The 24,204-nt window shown below is 52.5% G+C and overlaps 1 protein-coding gene and 1 pseudogene across 1 annotated transcript in view; one reads left to right on the top strand and one right to left on the bottom strand.

Moving 5' to 3' along the window:
* Positions 1-1,093: 1,093 nt before the first annotated feature.
* Positions 1,094-1,934, bottom strand: LOC110300310 (large ribosomal subunit protein eL8 pseudogene; annotated as a pseudogene).
* An 18,511-nt stretch (positions 1,935-20,445) lies between these two features.
* The window catches only part of Jph3 (junctophilin 3), a 60,866-nt gene continuing 57,107 nt past the window's right edge, over positions 20,446-24,204 (top strand). The window contains exon 1 of the mRNA XM_021170767.3: positions 20,446-21,120. Within this exon, the coding sequence (XP_021026426.1) occupies positions 20,739-21,120 (382 nt within the window). The 5' untranslated portion in view covers positions 20,446-20,738. The remainder of the gene's footprint in view (positions 21,121-24,204) is intronic.

The following is a 24,204-nucleotide window of genomic DNA, read 5'->3' as shown; positions in this document are numbered from 1 at the left end:
TCACTGTGGCATTTGCGTGAACCGAGGCGGCAGACCCCCCCTTTTACATAATCTTACCTGGGAGTTTGTGCACCCTGTGTTGGATAATTCAGGGGTACAGGCACCTTCTGTGTAGTTGGTCCCCATCATCCGGAGCTTCAGTGTGTGGGCTGAGTTCTAGTATATAGCCAGACATGGGAAGTCAGGCTCAGATGCAATGCCACTGTGGTTATTTCAATGGTGTTGGATACACTCTGTTACATGACTGCTCTTACTGCATGGGATGCCCGGAATTGATATCCACCTGTGCTTCCAGGAGAGAGAATTTGATGAATAATTGGCTGTTTATTAGCCACTCTGGCATACACATTCAGTTTAATCTCATTCTGCTTTGTTTATTTGTTTGTTTATTTATTTATTTTGGTTTTTTGAGACAGGGTTTCTCTGTGTAACAAACCCTCGCTGTCCTGGACTTGCGTTGTAGACCAGGGTGGTCTCAAACTCACACAGATCCACCTACTTCTGCCTCCTGAGTACTGGGGCTAAAGGTGTGCACCACCACACCCAGCACTCGTCTTGGTTTCTTATTTATTTATTTATTTATTTATTTAATATGTGTGAGTTTTCAGTCTCCAGACACACCAGAAGAGGGCATCAGATCCTATTACAAATGGTTGTGAGCCACCATGTGGTTGCTGGGATTTGAACTTGGAACCTTCAGAAGAGCAGTCGGCGCTCTTAACCACTGAGCCATCTCGCCAGTGGTTAAGATGTAGAAACCAGTTGTCCTGGTTTCTAACTAGCTAATGTTTTAAATACTCTTAAATGTCTTATGGCATCTTGGAAATTTACATATTCTAGATGAGTCCTAAGCATTTGGGAAGATTTGGTTGGGTGTATTCGGGATCTCTTTATAAAGATATATGCACAAATGCCATTTACTTAGATGTTTGTGTTAAGTTAGGTGAGACAGTTGTTTGTTGGGTTTTGTTTGTTTTGGGTTTCAAGCGGTCTCACATGTAGCCCAAGCTGGCCTGGAACTCCCAGCAATCCTTCTGCCTTAGGCTCCATCTTGGTTTTGTTTTTCTTTTTTCTTTTTTTTTTTAAATTTTGTAATTATATTTAGGTACAGAAAATTTAGTGTACATTTAACCCAATTTAGTGGCGAGTTCTTTAGCCTTTGCTTTTTCCAGCTTGGCAATGTAAGCCACAGACTTAGGACCCAGGACGTTGCCTCCCCAGTGGCGACGGATCTCGTCATATCTGTCATTATAATTGGTCCTAATAGCTTCCACCAGCTTAGCCAGAGCACCCTTGTCTTCCGAGTTAACCTGTGTGAAGGCAACAGTGGTGCATGTCTTCCTGTGGACCAGGTTCCCCAGCCTGGCCTTTCCCTTGATGATGCAGTAGGGCACCCCCATCTTTCGACACAGGGCAGGTAAGAAAACCACCAGCTCAATGGGGTCTACGTCATGGGCAATCACCACCAGCTGAGCCTTCTTGTTCTCCACCAAGGTGGTGACTGTATTGACTCCTGCTCGGAGGACAGGTGGTCTCTTAGTTGGGACGTCGCCTTTGCCAGCAGCTTTCTTCTCAGCATGGGCCAGTAGCCTTTGCTTCTTCTCTTGCTTTGTCTCTGGCCTGTACTTGTGGGCAAGCTTAAGCAGCTGAGTAGCCGTCTGCCTGTCCAGCACCTGGGTGAACTGGTTAATGGCAGGAGGGACTTTGAGCCGCTTGTAGAGGATGGCTCTTTGCCGCTGCAACCTGATGTAGCGGGGCCATTTGACGAAGCGCGTTAAAGCTCGTTTGGGCTGGATGTCCTGTCCAATGCCGAAGTTCTTGGGCCTCTTCTCGAACAGAGGGTTGACCACCTTCTTGGCCTCCTGCTTCTTGACGACAGCGGGGGCTGGGGCCACCTTCTTCCCCTTGGCCTTCTTCCCTTTGGGCATCTTGCTCGGCTGCTGGAGAGAGGGTTTTGTTTTTCGATGATATGATAAAATACTCTTTCTCACGGGAGAAATGATTTATTTTGGTTCATAATTCCCCATTATAGCTCATCACAACAAAGATGTCACAGCAGCAAGAACTTGAAGCAGCTAATGTAGGGAATGATGCTGCCCACAGTGCGTACAACTTTTCATATCAATAAACATAATTAAGACAATCTCTTGCAGATATTCTCAGAGGACCTTCTCTTAGCTGATACTAGATCATGTCAAGCTGACAGTTAAAACAGACAGGACCTCCTAAGGCCAGGGTTTACAGGAATAATTTTAAAGCATGAGAGTTCATAGTTATGGAACCCAAGCCTCTGTGGCTCAAGAATGGTCATTGAGTGGAGGGCTTAGGGAGGACTTGGGAAGTCCAGTTTCAGCATTCAGTTGCTCCTCAGCAACTCTGGAGGGGAAGTATGGTTTTATCTTTCCACGAAGCGTGTGTGTGTGTGTGTGTGTGTGTATGTGTGTGTATGTCTGTGTGTATGTGTGTGTGTGTGCTTGGAAAAAAACCCAAGGAAGGATCCTGAAATATTATAGAGGCAATTGCTTGGAGACAGGGGGGGACTTTGCAGTAAAATATTAAGTGTTTTCTGTAATGTATATGTGGAAGAGTAGCTGAATCAAGAACATACAGATGGACAAATTCTTGCAGGAGACGGTTGGGCATTGGTGGTGCACACCTTTGATCTCAGCACTCAGAAGGCAGAGGCAAGAGGACCTCTGTGAGTTCAAGGCCAGCCTGATCTACAAGATAGCCAGAGCTTTGTAGAAAGACCCTGTTTCACCACCAACAAAATGTCTGACAGGTGAAAACCCTTCCCTGTGTATCATCAGTACCAGCTTAAGCCATAGAACATTCCAGTTCCCCATCTGGCCCTAACTCCACCCCTTAAGGAAACCACCATCTTAGTTCTAAGTGTGTTGCATTCTAAACAAACAACAGAGCCAGCCAGTGCCTGGCTTCTTGCCCTCCACCCTGTGCTTGAGGGAGTCACTGTTGCAGGAAAGATGCAAACAAATGTATCACTCAGCACAGACAAGGAGGGCATCCACAGAAGAAAGGCTGCTCTCCAAGCCTGATGAACCAGTAAGCTGATCGGAGTGACTTACAGGAGAATGAGTCCTCTGCCAGTGTCCCTGGCACTTCCAGTTACCTGTGCACCTCTGAGCCTCTCCTCTCCCTCCTGAGGGAATGTCAGTAGGTATGACAGTGACGGTCTCCATTACTGATCACAGCTCCTCTGCTTCAAGATGGCTGTGGTCCTATCCAGCCCAGGGGTGGGAGTGGCATCTAAGCAGTTGTTTTTCCTGCATATGAAGATGTGCTCAATTCTTTCTTTCCCATGTAGTGGAGTAGCAGGGACTTCAAGTCTGTTCTTCATGCACATCCCTCCCCTACAGCAGGTAGGCATTTCTTCTATATCGAGACAATTGTCTCAGATTCCAATGGGCATCCAGGTATGAAAGTGTGTGACTATGATCCCAGTACTCAGGAAGCAGAGGCAGGATGATAGCTGCAAGTTTCAGTCTAGTGCAAGTTTCAGTCTAGTGCAGTCGATATACCAAATATGAGGCCAGTCTGGTCTGCATAGCAAGTTCCAGGCAGCTACATGCTAAATGTACCATTCCCTCCTACCAACACAACAGAAACAAGAACAAGCTAAGGAAAAATAAGTGGATTTTAAGGAAAGTTCAAAAAACCAAATGAAGCTCTCTGGGGTGGGAAGTTCTTGGGACATGTGACTTCTGGCTGAGGCCAGCCTGTGTGTGGACAGCTGTCAGGGCAGAATCTCTGTGTAGGGTCCCTCCTGTGCACACAGAGAAGTCTGAAGCTGGGTGAGCCACAGTAATTCTCTCTAGCTCAACACACTGCCAAGGCCCTCCCTCCTCCAGACTAGGGTCCCCCTGCCCTTTCCTTTCCAGAGACTTCCACAAGGGGAGAAAAAGGCTGCCACCACACTCCTAAGGAATGGTCAGGCACGAGGTGCCCCAGAGAGTGGGTGTCATATCAGCTGACCTCACCTGAGCACTCTCCCCAAGACAAGATGCTCAGGCATGTGGCACGTCCCCCTCTAAGGCCACTGGCCATCGAGGCCCAACCAGGGTGAGTGAACACCCAGACCAAGCCACTCAGCGGAGAACAGCTGCTTCAGAGAGACATCCCTTAGCTCAGAGCCCTGGCACCCGTAGGGCAGTAAGTGAGACATTCCGGCCTCATGTTCTCCTGCTGTGTGGCTTTAGGAAAGCCAGTCTCCCTCTCTGAGCCTCCGTTCCTTTAACTGTAAGATGAGGGTAGTGACAGGACACGTGTTACTGGGTTACTGTGAGGACTGACGGACATGGTACATAAAATCCCTGAGAGCAATCTCAGGCTTGAGATTAGCCTTCAGTCATTTTCATAAGATGTGAAAACACACACCCATTAGTACACACATGTGTACACATACACACCTATACCCAGATACACCGGTATATACATACATGCATGTACACATATGTATGTGCACATACACTGATGTGCACACAAACACGTGACTGTACATATACACACACTATACACATGTGCATATTGACACAACCTTCATGTGTGTACACTTGACCCCTCTCTTAGGTTGAGGCCATCAGGACCTGGTGATATGTTGAAACCACCAGGTTTGTGTGTGCATTGGTGTGTGCTCCTCCCTGCAAGCCAACACACCCATGAGTACCTGCAAATCTGCAGCCTTTTCTTGCTGCCTCCCCTAAGCCTGACCTTGGTCTGAATCTTCACAGGAGGGTTAGGGATGGATCCAAACAGCAACACCGGCTATGCCACGCTGTGGAACCCACGCTGACAAACTGTTAACATCGTAATTCTGCCTGAGAGTTTTGTCGTCTATGTGAAAAGGAGTTGGGGTGGGGTTTGAACCTTCAATCTCTGGAAGCCACAGTGTCCACATGACTGGCAGGCCATCAAGGCACAGCTGCTGCAGCTCCTGAGCCTGGGCCTCCTCCCTGTGGCTGACTTGGACTTATACCATGCATCTCAAGAAAGCTGAGTGCAGCCCCAGGTCACCGGCCTCCCTGGGCTCTCTGCACATGATCTTCTGGTATTGGATCCACAGATGACCATATCTGAGGTGGCTGAGAACTGGGACTCTGTGTGCTCGCTCACCCACTCAGCCTTCCTCACTCTGGCCGATTTACAGAGGAAAGAAACAACCTCGGGGACAGAAGAGGAGGTGGAGGTGGGTAGAAAGCCTGTGTGTCATTAAATCATCCCGCTCTGCAAAGCTGCTTCTGAGGGGTGGGCTGCTGGAGTTGGGAGAAGCAAGCTCACGGGGGACCCTGGCTCTGCAAAGCAGAGCTGCCTCTGAGTTCACGTCAGGATGAGGATGGCCGGTGTGTCTGTTATCTACTGATACATAACAACTAGCTGGAGAGCCTCTGCTTAGCACGGGAGCTCATCTCCTGGAGTCTGTGAGGCAGGAAGCAGGAACCGCCTTGGCAGGGTCTAGCAAGAGGAGCCTCTTAAAGAGGAGACAACCGCTAAGGCTTCAGTCTGAAGCTTTGACTGGGCGAGAACTCCACACCCAGCCTTGCTCTGTGGGAAGCCTGTTCCCTGCTCTGTGGGAAGCTCACAGCAGGCAGCTGGCTTCTTAAAGAGTAGAGACAGTCCCCACGAAGAGGAGGGGGAGAGGGACGGAAGAGAGGCAGAAAAGGAGGGAGAACCATCTCTTGAGGGGCAGAATACCCAGAATTTTCAGAGAGGTCTTTAAAGTCTGAGGGGTTTTGATGAGAGCTGCTGAGCCGTGGCCTTGAACGCTTCTTCTAACAGCAGCAGGCCCTTTCAGAATGAGCTGCCAAGAGATGTGACCCCGTGAGGTCCTGAGGACAGCTTCTGGAGGCAGGCACACAGAGCAGGAGCAGGGAAGTGAACGGGAACACTTCACTGTGGCGTCAGGGATGGATTACCTCAGTCGACGTGAGGCCTAAGAACGGGGCCAATTCACTCCAAGTTTCCTCTCTTAAAAGAACACTCAAGAACAAATGTGGAAATGATGAACATTTGTTCGTTCCTCGCCGTGGTACATGTTAGCACCAGTACATGTTGAACTGTGCATGATGGGACAGCTTCCCTGGGCTTTGACAACAGGCTGCCCTAAGGATGCTCCCTGTAGGCATGGTAGAGAGCACACCTGTTGGCCTTTAGGCTCTGCTCCACTGTTACCTGGCAACAGCCAGGTGTGCCTGACTCACTATAAAAGGGGCTGCTCACCACCTCCTCTCTCTCTCCTTGCTCTCTCCTCTTCTTGCACCTTACCCTCTTTTCCTTCTCCCCATTCCCCTCTCTCCACATGCTCATGGCCAGCCTCTCTACTCCTCTGTTCTCTCTCTCTCTCGTTCTCTCTCTCTCTCGTTCTCCCTTTCTCTCTCTCTCTTTTTCTCTTCCTTTCTCTGTGTCATTTACCCCCCTCAACTCCCCTCCCCATGCCCTAAATAAACTCTATTCTACACTATACCCATTGTGTGGCTGGTACCTCAGAGGGAAGGGATGCCTCAGCATGGGCCTACAGAGGCACTCTCTTCCCCCACACCATACCGTGCGTCCACCAAACATATTCCTTCCTTCCTTCTCTTTTTATAAAACACAACAGCACCCCTCCCCCAACACATGCTGATCTCAGCACCCTCTCGCCCAGATGATGCTCAGGGACACACATGTGTCACGTCTGACATGACAGCAAATGCTCAGCATCACCTGGGATCAGGCAGTGGGAGTGTCTCGTGGATGATGGATGCTGGAGTTGGTACACCCCAGGCCTTTCCTCCTGAGGTACAGGCAAGAGGTTCAGACTAGGCAAGCTCCTTCCCAGACATGGGACTCTTGCTTGGGCTATACCCCAGCCACAGAGAAGCCACAGCTGGCCTCCTGTCTTTTCTCCCTGGCTTACATCATGTTATCAGTACATTCGGAACTGTGCATGATGGGACAGCGTCCCTGTGATTGGACATCAGAGCAGGCGGGAGGCCACCCTGCTCCTCACCAAAGCCTCAGTCCGCGGACGTGAACCCTTTCCACCACTCCCACCGATGAGTCTGACTTTGTTTCTCTCTTGTTTTCTTTAGCTCCCGCTGGCCTCAAATTTGTAGCAATCTTCCTGCCTGGCCCTCCCGGGTCCTGAGATTACAGGCTTGAGCTACTATACTTGGTTCTGAGTTCGACTTTGCCAAGCCCATCCTACGACCTCAGTGTGGTCACTACACTGGGATGCCTGGATGTTGGAGCCAGGCAGGTGAATTATCCTCCTTTTAACCCAAGCTCGGTTCCTCCTCCTCCTCCGGGTTGACATTCTTCCAGAATTGGCACTCTGGCAAATGGTGCAATTGTATACAGTTACCCACATCGCTCATGTGACAGATGACATTCACCACATGCCTCTGGATCTAAGACATCCTAGCACGAGGGCTCAGGATCACAGGTAGTGCCTTCTGGCCTTGTCCTTCTGCCTCTAAAACTTTTCCCACAAGACTGACCCCTGGAGCTTCTGGAGAGAGAAAAAACAGGGACCAAAAGGTCGCTCAGCCAGCAATGAGCTTGCTGTTCCCACATAAGGGCCCAAGCTTGATCCCCAGACAGTGTGGGAAGAAGCCTGGTGTGGCAGCACGGGGAAGGTAGGCATGGGGCGATCTTGGGGGGCGCAGCCTAATTGGCCAGCTCCAGTGTCTGCTCATCTCTCCAGGACACAGGGCTCGTGTCTCAATAGCTTGTCAATCCTGCCTACGTGTGCTCTGTCGTGTGTGTGAAGCCTGCCACTCTGAAGCGTTCATCTACAATCCTTTCCCTGGCCCTCGCTCTACCCCAGAGCTCTCCCAAGGCCACCTCGCTGTCCAGGGACTAGAGTCCTGAGCCCTCATATTAGTGACATCTTAGGTGCAGAGGCATGTGGTAGATGTCATCTGTCACATGAGTGACGCGTGTGACTGTGTACAAACTGCACCAGCATCGCACCTCCTAGACATAGGGAGGTCACAAAGCTGCCTCGGAGGTTTGCTGGAGGTTGGCTGTTAACGTGAAACGCTGTGAAATTTCTCTTTTGGAAGAAAATAGCAATAGCAATGGTTCAAGTGGAAATTAAAAGAACCCAAGTGGCTGCGCCCTCCCCTGACTTCTACCTGAGCATAAAACCTAAACGCAGAGAACGCAGGGGAATGTGCAGTTGGAGGTGGGGGGTGGGGATGCAACTGGCTCAGTGCGCATGCTCAGGCTCCCAAGACAAGGCTGTGTCTCCTGGACAGCACCGTAGCAGCTGCAGTATCACGCCTGGGCCAGATGGGGTCTCCCTCGATCTGCGATCCTCTGAGAGCCTGCTCGACAAGCCACCAAAGAGGCAAGGCCACAGGCCACAGCACCTCCTGAGATCTCACTGAGCTAGCTAGTTGGTATCTTCTACCTCCCAGCCTCAGTCTCTGTGCCTCTCTGGAGCCGGTCAGGTTCAGGCATTGACTACACAAGTACCCAGGCTGGACCGGCAGCTGATGGCAGAAATTCAGGCATCATGGAGAGTCCAAGAGCCAAACCCGGAGGTGAGCAGAGTCCAAGAGCTGGCAGCCGCGTGTCTGGCCTGGCTATTGACATGCTGCTCTGGGCTGCCGCCTGCACCGGGCTTCCTGAACGACAGGTGGTGGGAAAGAAGCTATCTGTGCTGGACAAGTGAGTAGCAGCCACTTAGTCTGTGAATGGACTTCAGCAATGCAGGAACCTGGGTCTCAGCGGGACCAGAGAAGCTGCAAAGGAGCCACAGCGTCCAGCCAACCCTGTTTGTATGCTGCGGGCCGTGCTAGTTTATTATGAGTGGACCACAAACAACAGGCAGCAGCTGAACAAAGTGCCCGCGCCCTTTGACCTGGGCATTGGTCGTTTAGAATTAGTGGAAGCAGAAATGGCAAAGTGGGTCCGTGGGTAAAGGCACTAGTCTCCAAGCCTGACGGTCGGTGTTCAATCCCCAGAGCCCACATGGTGGAAGGAGACAACTGACTCCTCAGGTTGCCCTCTGACCGCCACACACCCACCACCCAAACAAATCATGTAGAACTGTTGGAAGAGAGCGGTTAGAGGTGTGTGAGGAAGCCTTTGGGGCAGTACCTCAGTACGGTGGAGCTGTGACTGTCCTCTACAAGCACAGGGGATATAGCCGCTTCACCTGGGAGGTGGCTGCTTTGATAGAGGACACACAGAGGCTCTTACTTGGCAGACTTTGGTGTGTAATTGTTTCCATATCTCCTGTCCCTGCCGACTGTCACCATGGCCTCCCTGGACAACACGCCCAAAGTAGTACAGATCATCAAAGACCTGAAGTCTAGCCCCGCCCCTGAGGTCTAACCCCGCCCCTTAAGTCTAATCCCACCCCCTGAAGTCCAGCCCCTCCCCTCAAAGCCTAGCCCCTCCCCCTGGGATCCTTGGGAGGAGACTTTGCTTTACCCTCAGAGGTTGCCCTGCATTTCGGGCCACTGCTGCCTGTGGCACAGCCTGTGCCAACCTACTCTGGCATCACTTGAGCAGCTGGGAGATTCTCATTTCAAACCTTGGTGCTTGGGATCAAAGGGGAGGGGAGGGGAGAGCAGAGGATGCTGCTGCCCCTTCCTCTGTGTCTCTGCAGCTGCAAAGACTTTGAGCTCATTGGGTCCCCTCTATGTCCTTTGGATGTGCATGTCCACAGAAACAGGAACAGCCACCCCCACCCCATGCCCCACCCCAACCTTGGGACTGTGGTGGCTGGTATGCACATCCCAGATAAGAGACCTAAAGAAGAGGCCTGTCTTCTTCATGGCCACCCACCCCAGTGTTAGCCCTTCTCCCATACTGACCTTTCCACTTTGCCCAAAGTGAGACCATATAGACTCCAGAGGCTGGTTGCCCAGGTTCGAGTCCCAGCTTGAGTTTTAGCTGTGTGACCCTAGGCAAAAGCCTTACCTCTCTGAGCCCAGCTTCTTTCTCCACAAGGGAGTCAGGAGTTAACTACTTCACATGCTGGTGCCCAGCATCGGAGTGGACAGGTGGACCGAAGGGAAGCAGGTAACAGTGTAAGTAAGTGCGAAGTACAGATGACAAGGCTCCAAGGCACTAAGCAAGCCACACGGATTTTTAAAATCTGCCATTCCCGCCTCTGTGGAAAGCTGTAAGTCACTGATCAGTCGGGCTGAAGACAATTGGATGAAGCCAAAAACTTGCCAGGAGACTTTGCAAAGCAAAAAAGAAGGGAACGCAGGATGCTCGTGCAGTATTCTCCTAGCTCTGCGAAGTGTCTCTGGGTAAGAAACGCCTCGGAGGTTCTGGAGCTGAGCGAACATTAGCTGTCAGAACTTCTTCATTTTCTTTTCGGTGTCTTGTTTTTGCCCAGTTCCTATAATTGGGTTGCTTAGAACACGAGCCAAGTGTGTTTTTCAAAAGCTCCTCTGTGCAGGCAGGGAGCAAAGGGCCTGAAAGGTCCCCACCTCTTGTAAAGCAGCCACTTCCCCAGGCCTCAGCGCTATTGGAGGGAAAAGGTTACAGGGTCTGGGGATGCACAGGACAAGAAGCACCCACAGACCAACGAATACAGGCTTGTTATCCTGAAGGGGAGTGAGTGGGTCAGGGTTCTCTGGAAGCCCCAATATGAAAACAGCACCTTGCTTTTCCATGAAGTAAAAACTTGTACTACAGGACAGCGAGGAGGTTTGAAGGTAAGGGCGCTCGCAGCTAAGCCTGACAACCTGAGTGGATCCCAGAACTCACAGAGTGGAAGAAAGAAGCAGGTACTGCAAGTTGTCCTCTGATCTCCACGTGGACACCACGGCACAAGCATAGCGAATTCCAGGAAATGAATACAATTTAACTTAGAAACTCTTTCCAAAGAAGAAGTAGAGGGAGGAGGAGGAGGAGAAGGAAGAAGAAGAAGGAAGAAGAAGAAGAAGAAGAAGAAGACTTTTTGCAAATAATGGCATGAAGAAAACAGAGAATCAGTTCATCTGTGATTCCAGGAGAGGGGAGGCTGAAGCAGGAGGATTACCATGATTTCTAGGCCACCCTGAAATACAAATCAAAATCCTATCTCAAAAACAAGAAAGGGCCAGGCAGTGGTGGTGCACGCCTTTAATCCCAGCACTCCGGAGGCAGAGGAAGGTAGAGCTCTGTGAGTTCAAGGCCAGCCTGTTCTACAAACTGAGGTCCAGGACAGCGAGGGATATATAGAGAAACTCCATCTTAAAACAAAAAACAAAAAGAAAAAGAGAAAAAGAAAGTTAGGGAGAGGGGATAGAAAAGACAGCTCACACAAAATAGAAGGACTTTGCAATCATACATCCAGAGAGAGTCGTGAATAAAGAAGGTGTAAAGGGCACGGCAGAAATACAAAGGAATGTGTTTCACAGCGGGAGAAGGACCTAAACAGACACGTCTTTAGTGAGGGCACACAGATGGCCAGGAAGCACATGAGGAGAGGAGAAAATGGCTGATCGCCAGGGAAACACAAATCACAGTCGCACAGAGGTACTGCTGCAAGCTGCAGAGACAACCATCATCAGAAAGACCAACAATGACTATGGAAGGTTCTGGAGACACAGGAACCACCCCCCCTGCCCTCATACCCTGCTGGTACGCACACAGTGTGGGGCAACCATGGTGGAAACCACTGAGCAGTATCTCAAAAGGTGACACACAAGGTTGTCATGGGGACAGTGACTCCTCTCCCAGGTCACACCAGAGACATTAAAGTCCTGTGTCAGCGCAAACACACATGCATACCCCTGAAGGCAACCTCGAAGCAGAGACAGCCAAATGTCCTGCCTCCGAGGGATGGACATACAACGGACAGGCAGCACACTAAGTCCTCACGATTGTCCAGTGGCGCACACTAGCCACCTGAAGGAGAGCGTGCAACCTGTCCACATGACAGGATGTTGTGCAGCCACAGGAGTGAAGGGTGCACTTGCACACAGCGTAGACGAAGCATATTGATGTGCTGAGTGAAAGAAGCTGGGCGCCCAGGGCAGGCACCACTCGGCGGAGCCACTTATGTGAAGTGTTCAGAAATCAGAGCCAGGCGTGGCGGCACACACCTTTAATCCCAGCACTCGGGAGGCAGAGGCAGGAGGATTTCTGAGTTCGAGGCCAGCCTGGTCTACAAAGTGAGTTCCAGGACAGCCTGAGCTATACAGAGAAAACCTGTCTCGAAAAACAGCAACAACAACAACAACAAAAAAATCAGAGTGGTGGGCTCTCAGAATGCGGAGGAGGGGCGCAGGGATGGGCTGCTCATGGTGGCAGGATTTCTGTCCAGGTTCATAGAAGGGCTAAGTATTGTGACATAGTGGCTCACACTGTTTGAATCCCTATACACATCAATGGCACTCACCCAATAGGCAGCCGTTACAGTGTATCAATTACATCTGTCTTAGGGAGGGGTTTTACCGCTGTGATAAACAGCACAGCCAAAAGCAACTGGGGAAGGGAAGGGTTTCTTTCAGCTCACACCTCCATCACCCAAGGAAGTCAGGGCAGGAGCATAGAGGGAGGAGCCATGGAGGAACTCTGCCTACTGACTTGCTCCCCATGACTTTTGCAGCCTGCTTTCTTATAGAACCCAGGACAGTCTGCCCAGTCTGCCATCTCCATCAACAAAATGCCTCCCCCAGACTTGTCTATCTATTAAAGATGTATTTACTTTATATATGTGAGTACATTGTCACTGTCTTCAAACACCCCTGAAGAGGGCTCCAGATCCCATCATAGATGGTTGTGAGACACCATGTGGTTGCTGGGAATTGAACTCAGGACCTCTGGAAGAGCAGTCAGTGCTCCTAACCACTGAGCCAGCTCTCCAGGCCCCTGTTTATAGGCCAATATTAAAGAGGCATTTTCTCAGTTAAGATTTTCTCTTCTTGCTAGGCAGTGGTAGCACAGGCCTTTAATCCCAGCACTCAGAAGGCAGAGGAAGGCAGGCCTCTGTGAATTCGAAGCCAACTTGGACTACAGAGTCAGTTTCTGAACAGCCAGAGCTACACAGAGGAAACCCTGTCTGGAAAAAGAAAGAAACAAAACAAAACATTTCCTCTTCTCAGATCTGTCTAGTTTGTATTAAATGGACAAAAAGCAAAGTCTCAACTTCTCAAGGAAGTAACTGACGTAAAACCCCCAGGGACTGAAGCCCCAGGGACTATATTGGTGGACTGGTGTCAGTATAGTTTGTACTTTCATAGGTCGGCTGGCTTCCGGTACTGAAGAATTCAGGGTCTGAAACCCGGGTAAAGCCCACCACATGGGTAAACAGCACAGGAGATAGACAGGGAACTGGAAGAGAGGGGTGCCATCCTGGTTGTGTACACAGAAGGCAAGGTGGGGAGAGGTCTGGAACACGGAGGGGGAGTCCTCAGCCCCTCACTCCCTCTCAGTCGCTCTCTTGTCAGCCTCTCCCTCTCAGAGGCTCAAACACAGGCATTATACATCTGGTGTGGACTGTGTTTGAGCCAGATGTGAACACTGGCGACTCAGGTTGTGCCTTGGGTCTCCCACAGCAGATGCTGCTGTGACCAGTCTGGGCCATGCAGAGAACCCTGTGCTGTGATATGGAGCCACTGAGCAGGAGGGCCGTAGAGGTAGAAGGCTGGGCAGGTTTCTTGGAGGAGGAGGACCACACGCTGAATCCTGAATCCAATAGAAGGAACCCAGTATGAGAGGGCAGAAGTGGTCTGGAGCCAGAGGGTACAGGAGTTGAAAAGCAGAAGGAGCAGGTGGGGGGGGGGGGATGTTGAGAGAGCCATATGTCATCCTAAATTCAGGGAATGGTGGGGGGGAGCGCTCTCTGAAGAGTATGGCTATGAGCTCCTTTGGGTGCCTGTTCATCTGATGGAACCAGTCTACACCAGCCAGGCCTCAGTTTACCACTTTGATTTTGTATCCTTAGATCCACCTTGCAACCCACAGCAGCCACTGTCTCCTAAAGCCGTCTCTCAGACCAGCCCTTCCTCCTATGTAATGAGCCTTTGTGCTCCTCAGCTTCTTCTTTCTGGCCCCTCCTCCACGTGGAGCTGATCCCACTGAGACAGGAAAGACGGATGCAGAACAGCCCCCCTCCTCTGCACCCCCCTTGGTTGCTGGTCCTCACCACACTGATGGGCCGTGGGAGCAGGGAGGAGGGCGACGTAAAAGTAACGTGTTGGGGAGCAATGGCAGGGAGGCGGTTCCTCAGATGGCTTCTATGTCCCCCACACCATCTGCTGAGCGGGAGGGGTGAACAGGGCCCCCAGAGTCTCCCCACAGTCCGTACGTTGTGTCCCCAAGTGCTGTGTTGGAGATACCAGCTGGAGCCTAGCAAGTGGGGAAGGTGGGTCAGGAGCAGTCTGCAGATTCCCCTGAGCTGTGCCCTTCATTGAACGACAAGCTTCAGCTCCCTCTGTGCTCAGGGATGCAGGCTGCTTGCTTGTTTGTTTTGTTCATCTACCATGTAGTCAGAATCATCTGTGCCGGGCAGGCGTGGAGCTCAGCGCCACGTGACAGGTCCACCTGGCCGGGCTCTCCATTCCCTTCGTGAGTAGATGAGACCATGAATTAAAAGACAGTCACATGACAAAGTGGTACACGTGGTTCAGTATGCGGATGGCGCTCAGAAAGAGGGACCAGCCTGGCCCAGCTCTCCCTTGGCTCTGGAGGTGAACCCCAGTGAGAATGTGTGCAGGGCACTTGGGCAAGATCATGGGAGTGGTTTGAGCAGCACAGCTGAAGCTGAGTGTGTGGCTCCCAGGGTCTCTTGTGATTGAAGGCTCAGTGCCCAGATGAGGTTGTTGGGAAGCCACAGAACCTTTGGCAGGTGATGTCTAGTGGACTGTCCTTGACTGTGCTCTTTGGAGGTGAATTATGGGGCCCAGTCTCTCTGACTCCACATCTGGTGATGTGAACTCTTCCACGCATAGATGTGTGCCTTTGCTGAGAAAAAGGGTCCTCCCTCACACTGAGCTGATGCAGGCATTATGCCGGAGAGCCTTGAGCAATGCAAGCTAAACAAACCTTTTCCCTTGATAATGTTAACTGCCTCAGGTACTAGGCTATAGTGGTTTTTCTTTACAACCAAGTAGTTCAGCCCTAGAAAGTTGAAACAAATGTCTATTGGAGACAAGTGGAAACAAATGTTTATTCGAGACAAGAGGTGCAGCTGTGCAGACGAATCATAAGCACAGTGCAGGGCAGAAAGGAAGGGTTCGACATGATACCCTCACATAAAGTTCAGAAGGAAGCAAGAAGAAGCTAACCAGCACGGGTTGTTAAATGACAGGGAAAGGCAAAGATCACTAATTCAGGTCCATGGTTTTGTATGAGAGGAACAGAAAGTAGGTTACAAAAGTAGGTTTGTACAGGGCTTGGAATCCTGAAGATAAGATGCAATTCCCTAACCTGGGCAACCTGGGCGGTCCTTCCTTTGGCAGTCAGCACATAATGATTCACTAAGTATTCAAATATACACTTGGCCATGGGCAATGCTCACCTTTCCCAGCGAGTGGACGCATGAGACGGGAGGTGCTGTGATGTCCCCCATCTGCTCCTATCTACCTTGGGCCAATGACTCAACCTGTCTAAGACTCAAGATCCCTCATCTGTAAAGGGGACAACAACGACGACAACAGTATCATACCTGCTCCATAAAGTTGTTCTAGGATTACAACTGACAGCAAATGTAAATTGCTAACTCCAGTCAGTTACATAAACTTAATTTTCCAATTTTAAAGGAATTGTATACCCACCCCAAAGACTGAGTGTGTAGCCTGACCTCAATGTCCTTAGAGGAAAATCAGGCAAAATAGGGTGTCATAGGGTTTTACTGCTGTGTAGAGACACCATGACCAAGGCAACTCATATAAAGGGCAACACTTAATTGGGGCTGGCTTACGGGTTCAGAGGTTCAGTCCATTATCATCATGACAGGAAGCATGGCAGCGTCCAGGCAGGCATGGTATAGGAGGAGCTGAGAGTTCTATATCTTCATCTGAGAGCAAACAGGAGAGACTGACTCTTCTGTACTGAGTGAGCACTAGGAGACCTCAAAGCTTGTCTACACAGTGACACACTTCCTCCAACAAGACCACACCTTCTAATAGTAGCACTTTCCATGGGCCAAGCATATTCAAACCACCACACCATCAACATCATCACCTCCACCAGAGTCACCACCATCATTATTACCATCATCACCATCCCTGTCAACGTGAAATCAACCATGCCATCCACACACTGCCCATCCTGACTTGGTCCTGTCCTCCCTCCTGCTGTACTAAAGAAGCAGTCACTTTCTTCCTGTCGTCACAAAGTAAGACGTTATTCCTTGAATGGGGTTCCCAGACCAGGAATGGGCCTCGGGCTTTAAATGACCCAAGCTGAATCTGTCTCTCTTGATTCAGGAGTCCGTACAGGCGATGCTTACCATGAGGAGAGAAGACTACAGGAGAGAAAGCGAGGCCACAGAGAGCACAGAAATAAAAGCTGGCAAGAGGTTGACTGCAGGACTCAGAGGCAGAGACTTGAGCTCCAATGGCGGCCATGACTGGAAATCAGGGGGGAGAGGCGTGGGAGAAACTGAGTCAGTTGGGACCTTGACCTTGAACTCTGAGACTCAGAACTTTGGGCAATAGTCTACTAGCATTGCGTAAGCCCCCTGGTCTGTGGTCATTAGTTAGGGCCGAACCACAGCCCAGTCCCTGACCCGCATGATGTTGTGGAAGTGAGTAGCAGGGACGAGGCTTGATCAGCAGAGGTCTTGCCAGCATGCAAGAAGGCCCGAGTTCAATCCCCAGCACAACCCGGGCATGCACACACCTGTAATCCCAGCTTTATGGAGAACCAGGAGTTCAAGGTCAACCTGGGCTCTGTGAGATCTTAAGTCATTCAAGTGTCCAGAGATTTCAGCTTTGTGAGCTATGAGGTGTCTAATAGGTCTGCTCAATTAGCTGTCAGTGTTGATGTGGAGTTGTGGACCTCCTAAGTGAAAGGCCATAGCTGTGTTACAAGCACACAACAAAGAACAATGGTAGCAAAACAAAACCCAACAAGCTGGAGTTTGCATGGCCATTGGCTTAAAACAACAATCCATTTTGTTCAGAGATTAAGATATGATGAAGTTGGAACAGGGATTCTCTCCCAGGATGGTGTGCACACGGCTCTTCCTGGATACTGCTTCTGGGAGTCCCGGTCTCTTATTTATTTATTTATTTATTTATTTATTTAACTTTTCTTGCCAAGGCTGCCCCTCACTGCTCATGAGCTAACTCAAGCCAGTCAGGGTTTAGGGAAAAGGAAAGCAGAACCCACCTAGGATTGGGAGGAGGCTTGGCCATGCACCCTAAGACCATTCATAAGGGGGATTTTGCTTTTGGGGTAGGGAGTATCAGGGTTACAGGTGACACTAGATGGTGTCTGAGTTTTTCTAAAATATTTATGTTTTTATTTTATATGTGTGTGTGTGTATCTGAGTCTCTATATGTATACCATATGTGTGCAGTGCAGATGGGGAGCAGAAGAGGGCATCTGAGTCCTGGGAACTAGGGTTACAGTTGATTGGGAGCCGTGCAGTGAGGGGGTTGGGGGAGGGGGAGACTCAAGCTGGTTGGTTGCTCGGCAAGAGCAGCAAGATCCATCTTTCCAGGCCTGAAAGATTGTATTTTATAGGTGCTTTCTTTTTTTTTAATATATATTTTAATTTATTTATTATATGTAAGTACACTGTAGCTGTCTTCAGACACTCCAGAAGAGGGCATCAGATTTCATTGTGGATGGTTGTGAGCCACCATGTGGTTGCTGGGATTTGAACTCAGGACCTTTGGAAGAGCAGTCGGCGCTCTTAACCACTGAGCCATCTCGCCAGCCCCTTATAGGTGCTTTCTTGACAGTTTGAAATAATTTCCATTCAGTTCTCAGTTCTTAACTTAACACCTTCTTCCTGGGATGAGCAAGTCATGGGGACTGAACCCAGCACCTCCCTCGAGCCGGACAAGCATTCTACCAGTGCTCACTCCTCAGCCCATGACTGAGTTCTTTCAAAGAGACAAGCAGGTTCATTGGAAATGAAAAGGAGATTTCTGCATAGAGGAGATAGAGCGCCACCCCCCACCCCCACCCCGCCCCCACACACCACGGAGTTACAACCAGAAAGGCATGGAGCAAGGAGAAGCAAACAACAAAGAGATACAGAACCTGGGACCCCAACTGTTACTATTTTCTCATTAGCAAAGCTCTTTATCCAGAGGGGCCAGGCAGTCTTCTAAACAAGGAGAGCCTGTGATTCCACCTGAGGTCACCGAGGCCAGGTTTCCAGCCAAGCTCAGCACCCAGAGAGTCCACGGAGGACTGAGGAGGGAGGATTGAGAGTGCAGCTCAGTGGTAGAGCACTTGCCTAGCACATGAGCACACAAGGCTCTGGTTTCATCCCCAGCGAGAGGCTGCAGAACCCTGCTTGCTAGGGCAGCTTTGCCTCTTCCTTGGCTCTTGTTTTAAGTTGCTGGGTGGTACTGTGTTTAAATCACTCTGGCAAAATTCCTCTGAAATGCAATCAATACCTCCAGCCCTACTTTATGGGGCAAACGGTTCCAAACTGCACAAACACGCCTCAAATGTCTTTGCTCCAGAGACCAGAGCAAGTAACACGGCCTGAGTGACCCTGGCAGTGGGAGATGAGAGGTGGGGTTCAGGGGAGGGTGGGCAGAATGGCAGAGAGCAAAAGACATGTGTGGTTGGGGGTAGCAGTACCCAATATCTGGCTGGAGACCAGCATCACTTACCGGAGGGAATGTATTTGCCATGCAGTGCTGTGTGAGCAAGGGCTGCAGAGTCAGCAAAAGGGGGGCAGGAAATAAAATGGAAGACACAGTGTGTTGCCAGGCATGGTTTATCCCTACAGTGTAGGGGAAGAAGTGGCAGGTTGAGAGCTCAGCCTCCCCATCACCATCCCAGTGACAATCCTACTCCCTCACCCTCACTGGATGCTGGATACCTGGTCCTTGGATCCTCACCGGGACTCGACTGGAACTGTTAGGCCCATTTTACAGGTCAGGCAACTGAGCACAGAGACATGAAGTGGCTACCCAAAGTCACACAGCCTGGAATCAGGATGCGAAGCCCAGCCTATAGAAGATGAGTCTGTGGCCCACTTGACCACATCCTTGTAATAGCTAGCAGACGCATTCCATTGGCTCATAGTTCATTAACACATTGGCACACACAGAAGCAAAGTCTGGGAGGTTGGAGACTTTCTGCCCTCCAGGTATATGGCAGGTTGTGCCTAAGACAAGGAGTTGGGGTTGGAGTTGAAATCTGGGGTTCTGGAAGCGCCCCGATAACCCCGGCTGGCTGCAGGTGCCACCATGCACCTCTTTGCCTCCCAGTCTGGGACTCCCCACCACCGGGGATTACTGGGTCTTTTGTCACCACCAACCCCCACTAACCCCAACCCTGTGCAACTGTGAAGCCATGCAGACCCCCCTCCTCCTCAGCCCACTGCATTGCCTGCTGCCATTCCCTGCATGCAGTCCGGGAGGGCAGGGGATGTGGGCTCCTGTCTTTGGATTGATGGTCCAGGAAATGCATTTTCAATTAGTCCCAGGATGCTAGCATCTCTTGGTGGGGGGTGGGTAATGAGTGGAGAGAGAGAGAGAGAGAGAGAGAGAGAGAGAGAGAGAGAGAGCTAGTAACCGCGGAGTGGTAACCCCAAAGAGCGACAGCTTCTGGAGTGGGGGGGATACCTGTTGGCCAGGGCGCAAGGCCCACGGGATTGGGGTGGCTTTGCTCCAAGATGCAAACGTGTGACCCAACTTTCTATTAATTTTTAGAGGGGCTAAACGCTATTCGCTAAAGGTGTGTTTTCGGAGGTGAGCGCCTCCCCGGGGACCCCCCAGCGGCCCTGAAAGAGGGAGGAGAGAGTCTGTGTCACAGGGAGAAACCACCTGTGGTTGGCAGGAGCCTCTCAGTCAAGTCGTGGCCCGCGCAGGCCGCGGTGCGGGTGTCCCCGGAGCTGGCGGGGTGGGGACCGCGCGGCCCTCGACTGCCTGCGGCGCCCGCGCCTCCTCCCGGCTCCCCACCGCGGCGTGCGCTCGCGGTGCCCGGTTCCTTCCCGTTACGCAGTTCCTGTCCCTTTAAATCCCAGCCCCTGGCAGCGGAGACTGGGGCGCGCCGGCCGGACCCCGGGCCAGGGGAGGGGCAGGGCGCCCCGGGGTCCCCGCGTGCGCGCGCGCGCGCCCGCCAGCGCCCCTCTCCAGGCGGCCGCGCGCCTGCCGGGGCTCGGAGCGCAAGCCGCCGCCGCAGTGCCGCCGCCCGGTCCGGCCGGGATCGGTGCAGCCGCGCGCGCCGCCGCCCGCGGGCCCCGCCGCCCGGGCCTGAGCCGCGCCCCGCGCCCTCCCGCTCCCGGGGCGCGCGGCGAGGGGCCCTGGCGGCGAGGTGGAGCCGCGGGCACCAGCCGCTCCCCCGCCCTGCGCCGCCCCTCCCCCGCCTCCTCCCGGTCCTGTCTCCAGCGGGAGCGCGAGACGCTGGTCAGGCTCCGGCGCAGCTCGAAAATGAACAATCGCCGCGGGCGGACCTAGACGCCGCCGCCGGTCCGCGCGCGGGGTCGCGGGCGTGCTTCGTCCTCCCCCCCACCCCCCCGAAAAGAGCATCGCAACAAAAAGCCAGCCAGCCAACCAAGACTCCGGTTTGTTGATCGCCTTGTTTCTTTTTTTTTTTTTTTTTTTTTTTTTTCACCGCTTGCGGGATTCGCAAACCGCGTTACATGCATGTCCAGTGGGGGTAGGTTTAATTTTGACGATGGAGGGTCCTACTGCGGAGGCTGGGAGGACGGCAAGGCGCACGGCCATGGCGTCTGCACCGGCCCGAAGGGCCAGGGCGAATACACCGGCTCGTGGAGCCACGGCTTTGAGGTGCTGGGCGTCTACACCTGGCCAAGCGGCAACACGTACCAAGGCACCTGGGCGCAGGGCAAGCGCCACGGCATCGGCCTGGAGAGCAAGGGGAAGTGGGTGTACAAGGGCGAGTGGACGCACGGATTTAAGGGGCGCTACGGGGTGCGGGAGTGCACGGGCAACGGAGCCAAATACGAAGGGACCTGGAGCAACGGACTGCAGGATGGCTATGGCACGGAGACCTACTCGGATGGAGGTAGGTGCGGGCGGCAGGCGGCGGGGGCGGGGGGAGGAATGGGGACCGTCCCCCTCTTTCTCCTTCTGTTTATCTCCCGGGAAGTTGAGCCTCGCCTTCCAGTTGGGCTGTGGGCTCCTGGGGCATCTCCTAGATTCCCAGGAGGCCTCAGCGGGCCCCTGGCCACAGGTTGCCCCACGCTTGATGGGGACAGTGGCCCATGCCAACCCAAGGAAGGGTTGGGGGCTCTCCAGCAGCAGGGCCCGGCCCCTGCCGCAGCAGCCGAGCCAAAGTCTCAGCATATCCTGAGGAGCAGGCCAGAGATCTGCACCTGCCAGAAGGCCAGGCCGGGTTCTCCGCCACCTCTGGGACCTGCCAAGGCTGGAGGGGGCTGGAGGTAGACCCTTCCCCTCTTTTGGCATTGCCTTCCTGGTATCCCCAGAGTCAGGCCCTCGTTGGTTTCTTGTTTTCCTGCGGTGCCTAGGGCCTCCCTCAGTCCTAAAGCAACCCAGGCCAATGGAGAGGGAGCGCTGGGAGCGCCAGAGGCGGGGGATGCCGACCAAACCAAACAGCAAGGCAATAAACTTCTAGGTGGTTGGACACAGGCTGTCGAAGCAGGCTGCTGAAGGGAGGGAGGGAGGAGGCCCATCTGTTTAGCGGGAGCCCAGGAATCTGGCCATTCAGTGGCTGAATCATTTTCACCTTTAGTTTAGGGAATCGCTCTGCGCCTCCAGTGTAAGATGCCACCACAGTCAGGGCAGAGCCGGTGCCGGAAGCCAGGCAACTACCAGTGTGATGGTTTCTCTTCAGAAGTCCCGGCTGGCTTGGCAGCCTTCACTCCAATGTCACCACTCCTCAGCAGCGCTGAGACCTCAGGAATAGTTATAAGTCCTGGAAGTCAGACCCTAAAGCAGACTCTGCCTGTAGGTCCCCTCCCCCTCGGGGCGCTTATCCCAAGAGGCTGTTCTCTTGCCTCCCTCTGGGCCTGGGCGGCATCGGGCTTTTCTGCACGGATGCCTGGGAAGGGAGCGGAGGAGCCGCAGCAATGACTTGGGCTTCTGCGAGGGGATAGAGAGCTCTACCGAGCCTCTGTGTATTTTCTTGCCTGAAGCCAGCACCTGCTCCCGGCCACATCTAGGAGTGATGAGGGCTGGAAAGTAATTATTATTTTGGCTTATGCAACTGAAAGACAGGGTTCGTTATTACCCGAAGAGGAGGCGGAGTCTGGGCAGTTAATTATATAATGCTCCTGCCTGTCTGCGCCTTGCCCAGCCCTGGTCCCAGGAGGCCTTTCCTGTACTGTTGTTTTCTTGGATGGGGCTGGAGAGTTTCCCTGACCCTGGGGCATTGAGGCCCTCCGAGGTTCCAGGCCTCTGTGTGTGTGTGTGTGTGTGTGTGTGTGTTTGTGTGTACACACACGTGTAGTCACATACTCACACATGCACTCTTGATTAGGTCCTTGCAGCAGGTGTGGGTGACCATGGCGGGTGGTCCAGCAGCCTGGTGCTCCCAGCAGGGATCCTTAGCAGGCAAGGGTGGCCCAGGGCAGTTGTCACCTGGGTCTCTGGCTAGATAGTTCATCAAAACTACCTTCTAAAGGTACCTGCTCTGGAAGAGCTATCTTGGTGCCCTGGGCTGACTGGACCTACAGGGAGGGAAGAATCCCAGAATGTTTGAGGGTGGGGTCCACCCTGCCCTGAGGCCTGCCCATGCTACAGACATCTCTATTAGCCTAAAGAGTTCTTTCTTGCCACCAACAGATATTTTTGAGCACTTACTATGGCTAGATGTGGTAAGCTCTGGGAACCCTGGAGCAGGCCAAGCAGACATGATCTTCCCAGAGTGTTCGCTTAGGAGGAAGGTAGTGATTCCCCATGGGGAGCTGGGAACAGGCACTGAGCCTGTCAGGGACTCGGGGCCTGGAGTGCAGAGGCTACCCCTTGGCTGATTCCTTGAGGATCATCTTGTTCCACTGGGTGCTCCCTCAGCTTTGGCCTCCTGCGGTATTTCCTTGCTCCCAAATCCTATCCGGTCCAGTCTACTTTATAACAGGAAACCACTAAGACCACAGCTATGTGTGTGCAGAGGTTCAGAGCCCACTCTTGTGGCACGCACAACACCTTGCTTCTTGCTACCTTGCCCTGCACAGGGGTGTTCCTTTTGCCCTGAACACCTCAAGGAAATTGCAGTCCTTAACCATTCCCCTGGAGCACACGGCAGAGAGGTAGGCATGTGGAAATGGGCTTCGGGACCTGTTCTCTCTCTCTTGGGTGTTGGCATAGCATGACTGAAATTAAACTGCCTCCCCGCCCCCATGCTCTGGGATGCAGGTGCAGGTGTCCAATTCCATTTTTCTGCTCATAACTACCTTTACATTAGGGAGGGGTGACCATTGAGGACTGAGACCCTGGGGAAACCATTCAGTGAAGCCTGGGCGGGCTGTGGCCAACTGCATCAGCAGGCCCTGGCCTGGGTACCTTGTCCCCTTACCTGGGGGGTGCCAGGGTCCTTGGTTGAGGACAACTGGTTCTCTCGAGTGAGCAGTCCCAGCTATGGCTTTACCTGGAGCTGGGAATTTGGGGCAGACATCAGCTATACTCCACAACTTTTGCTCAGCGTCCAAGGCTGACTTGGAGAAGTGGCCGTTGTCATGAATGGAAAATATATTCAGCATTCGGCTGCAATTGGTACAGAATCCATTTCGATTGGGGGGGGGCACTTCTGCCAAGGCCTTCTCCAGATTGCCCCCCACCCCCAGGCACAGTGAGGCCTTGCTCCACCCCCCAGGCACAGTGAGGCCTTGCTCCACCCCCAGGCACAGTGAGGCCTTGCTCCTGATGTGAGCCCAGTGAGCCACTCTGTATGGAGGCCTGTACATGGGGTTGGGGCTTCAGGAGTATAAATTTTTTGGGCATTGACCACCTAGCCTTGAATCCCTGCCTTGCCAGGGCTCTGTTGTGTGACTTTGGGCAAGTGGCTTAGCCTCTCTGAGTTTCTGTTTCTTCGTCTTCACAAAGGGATAATACCATGGAGTAGGTGAAGATGAGCTGAGGTTGGAGTTCCCGGCTCTGCCAGGAACGAGGTGGGCCGTCTTTTCATCCCCAC

Source organism: Mus caroli, unplaced genomic scaffold, assembly GCF_978045245.1.
Source record: "Mus caroli unplaced genomic scaffold, Mus_caroli_1 scaffold_10, whole genome shotgun sequence".
NCBI classification, from domain to species: Eukaryota; Metazoa; Chordata; class Mammalia; order Rodentia; family Muridae; genus Mus; species Mus caroli.
Note: the sequence above shows the minus strand (reverse complement) of the source record. Positions and strands in the feature narration are given on the sequence as shown.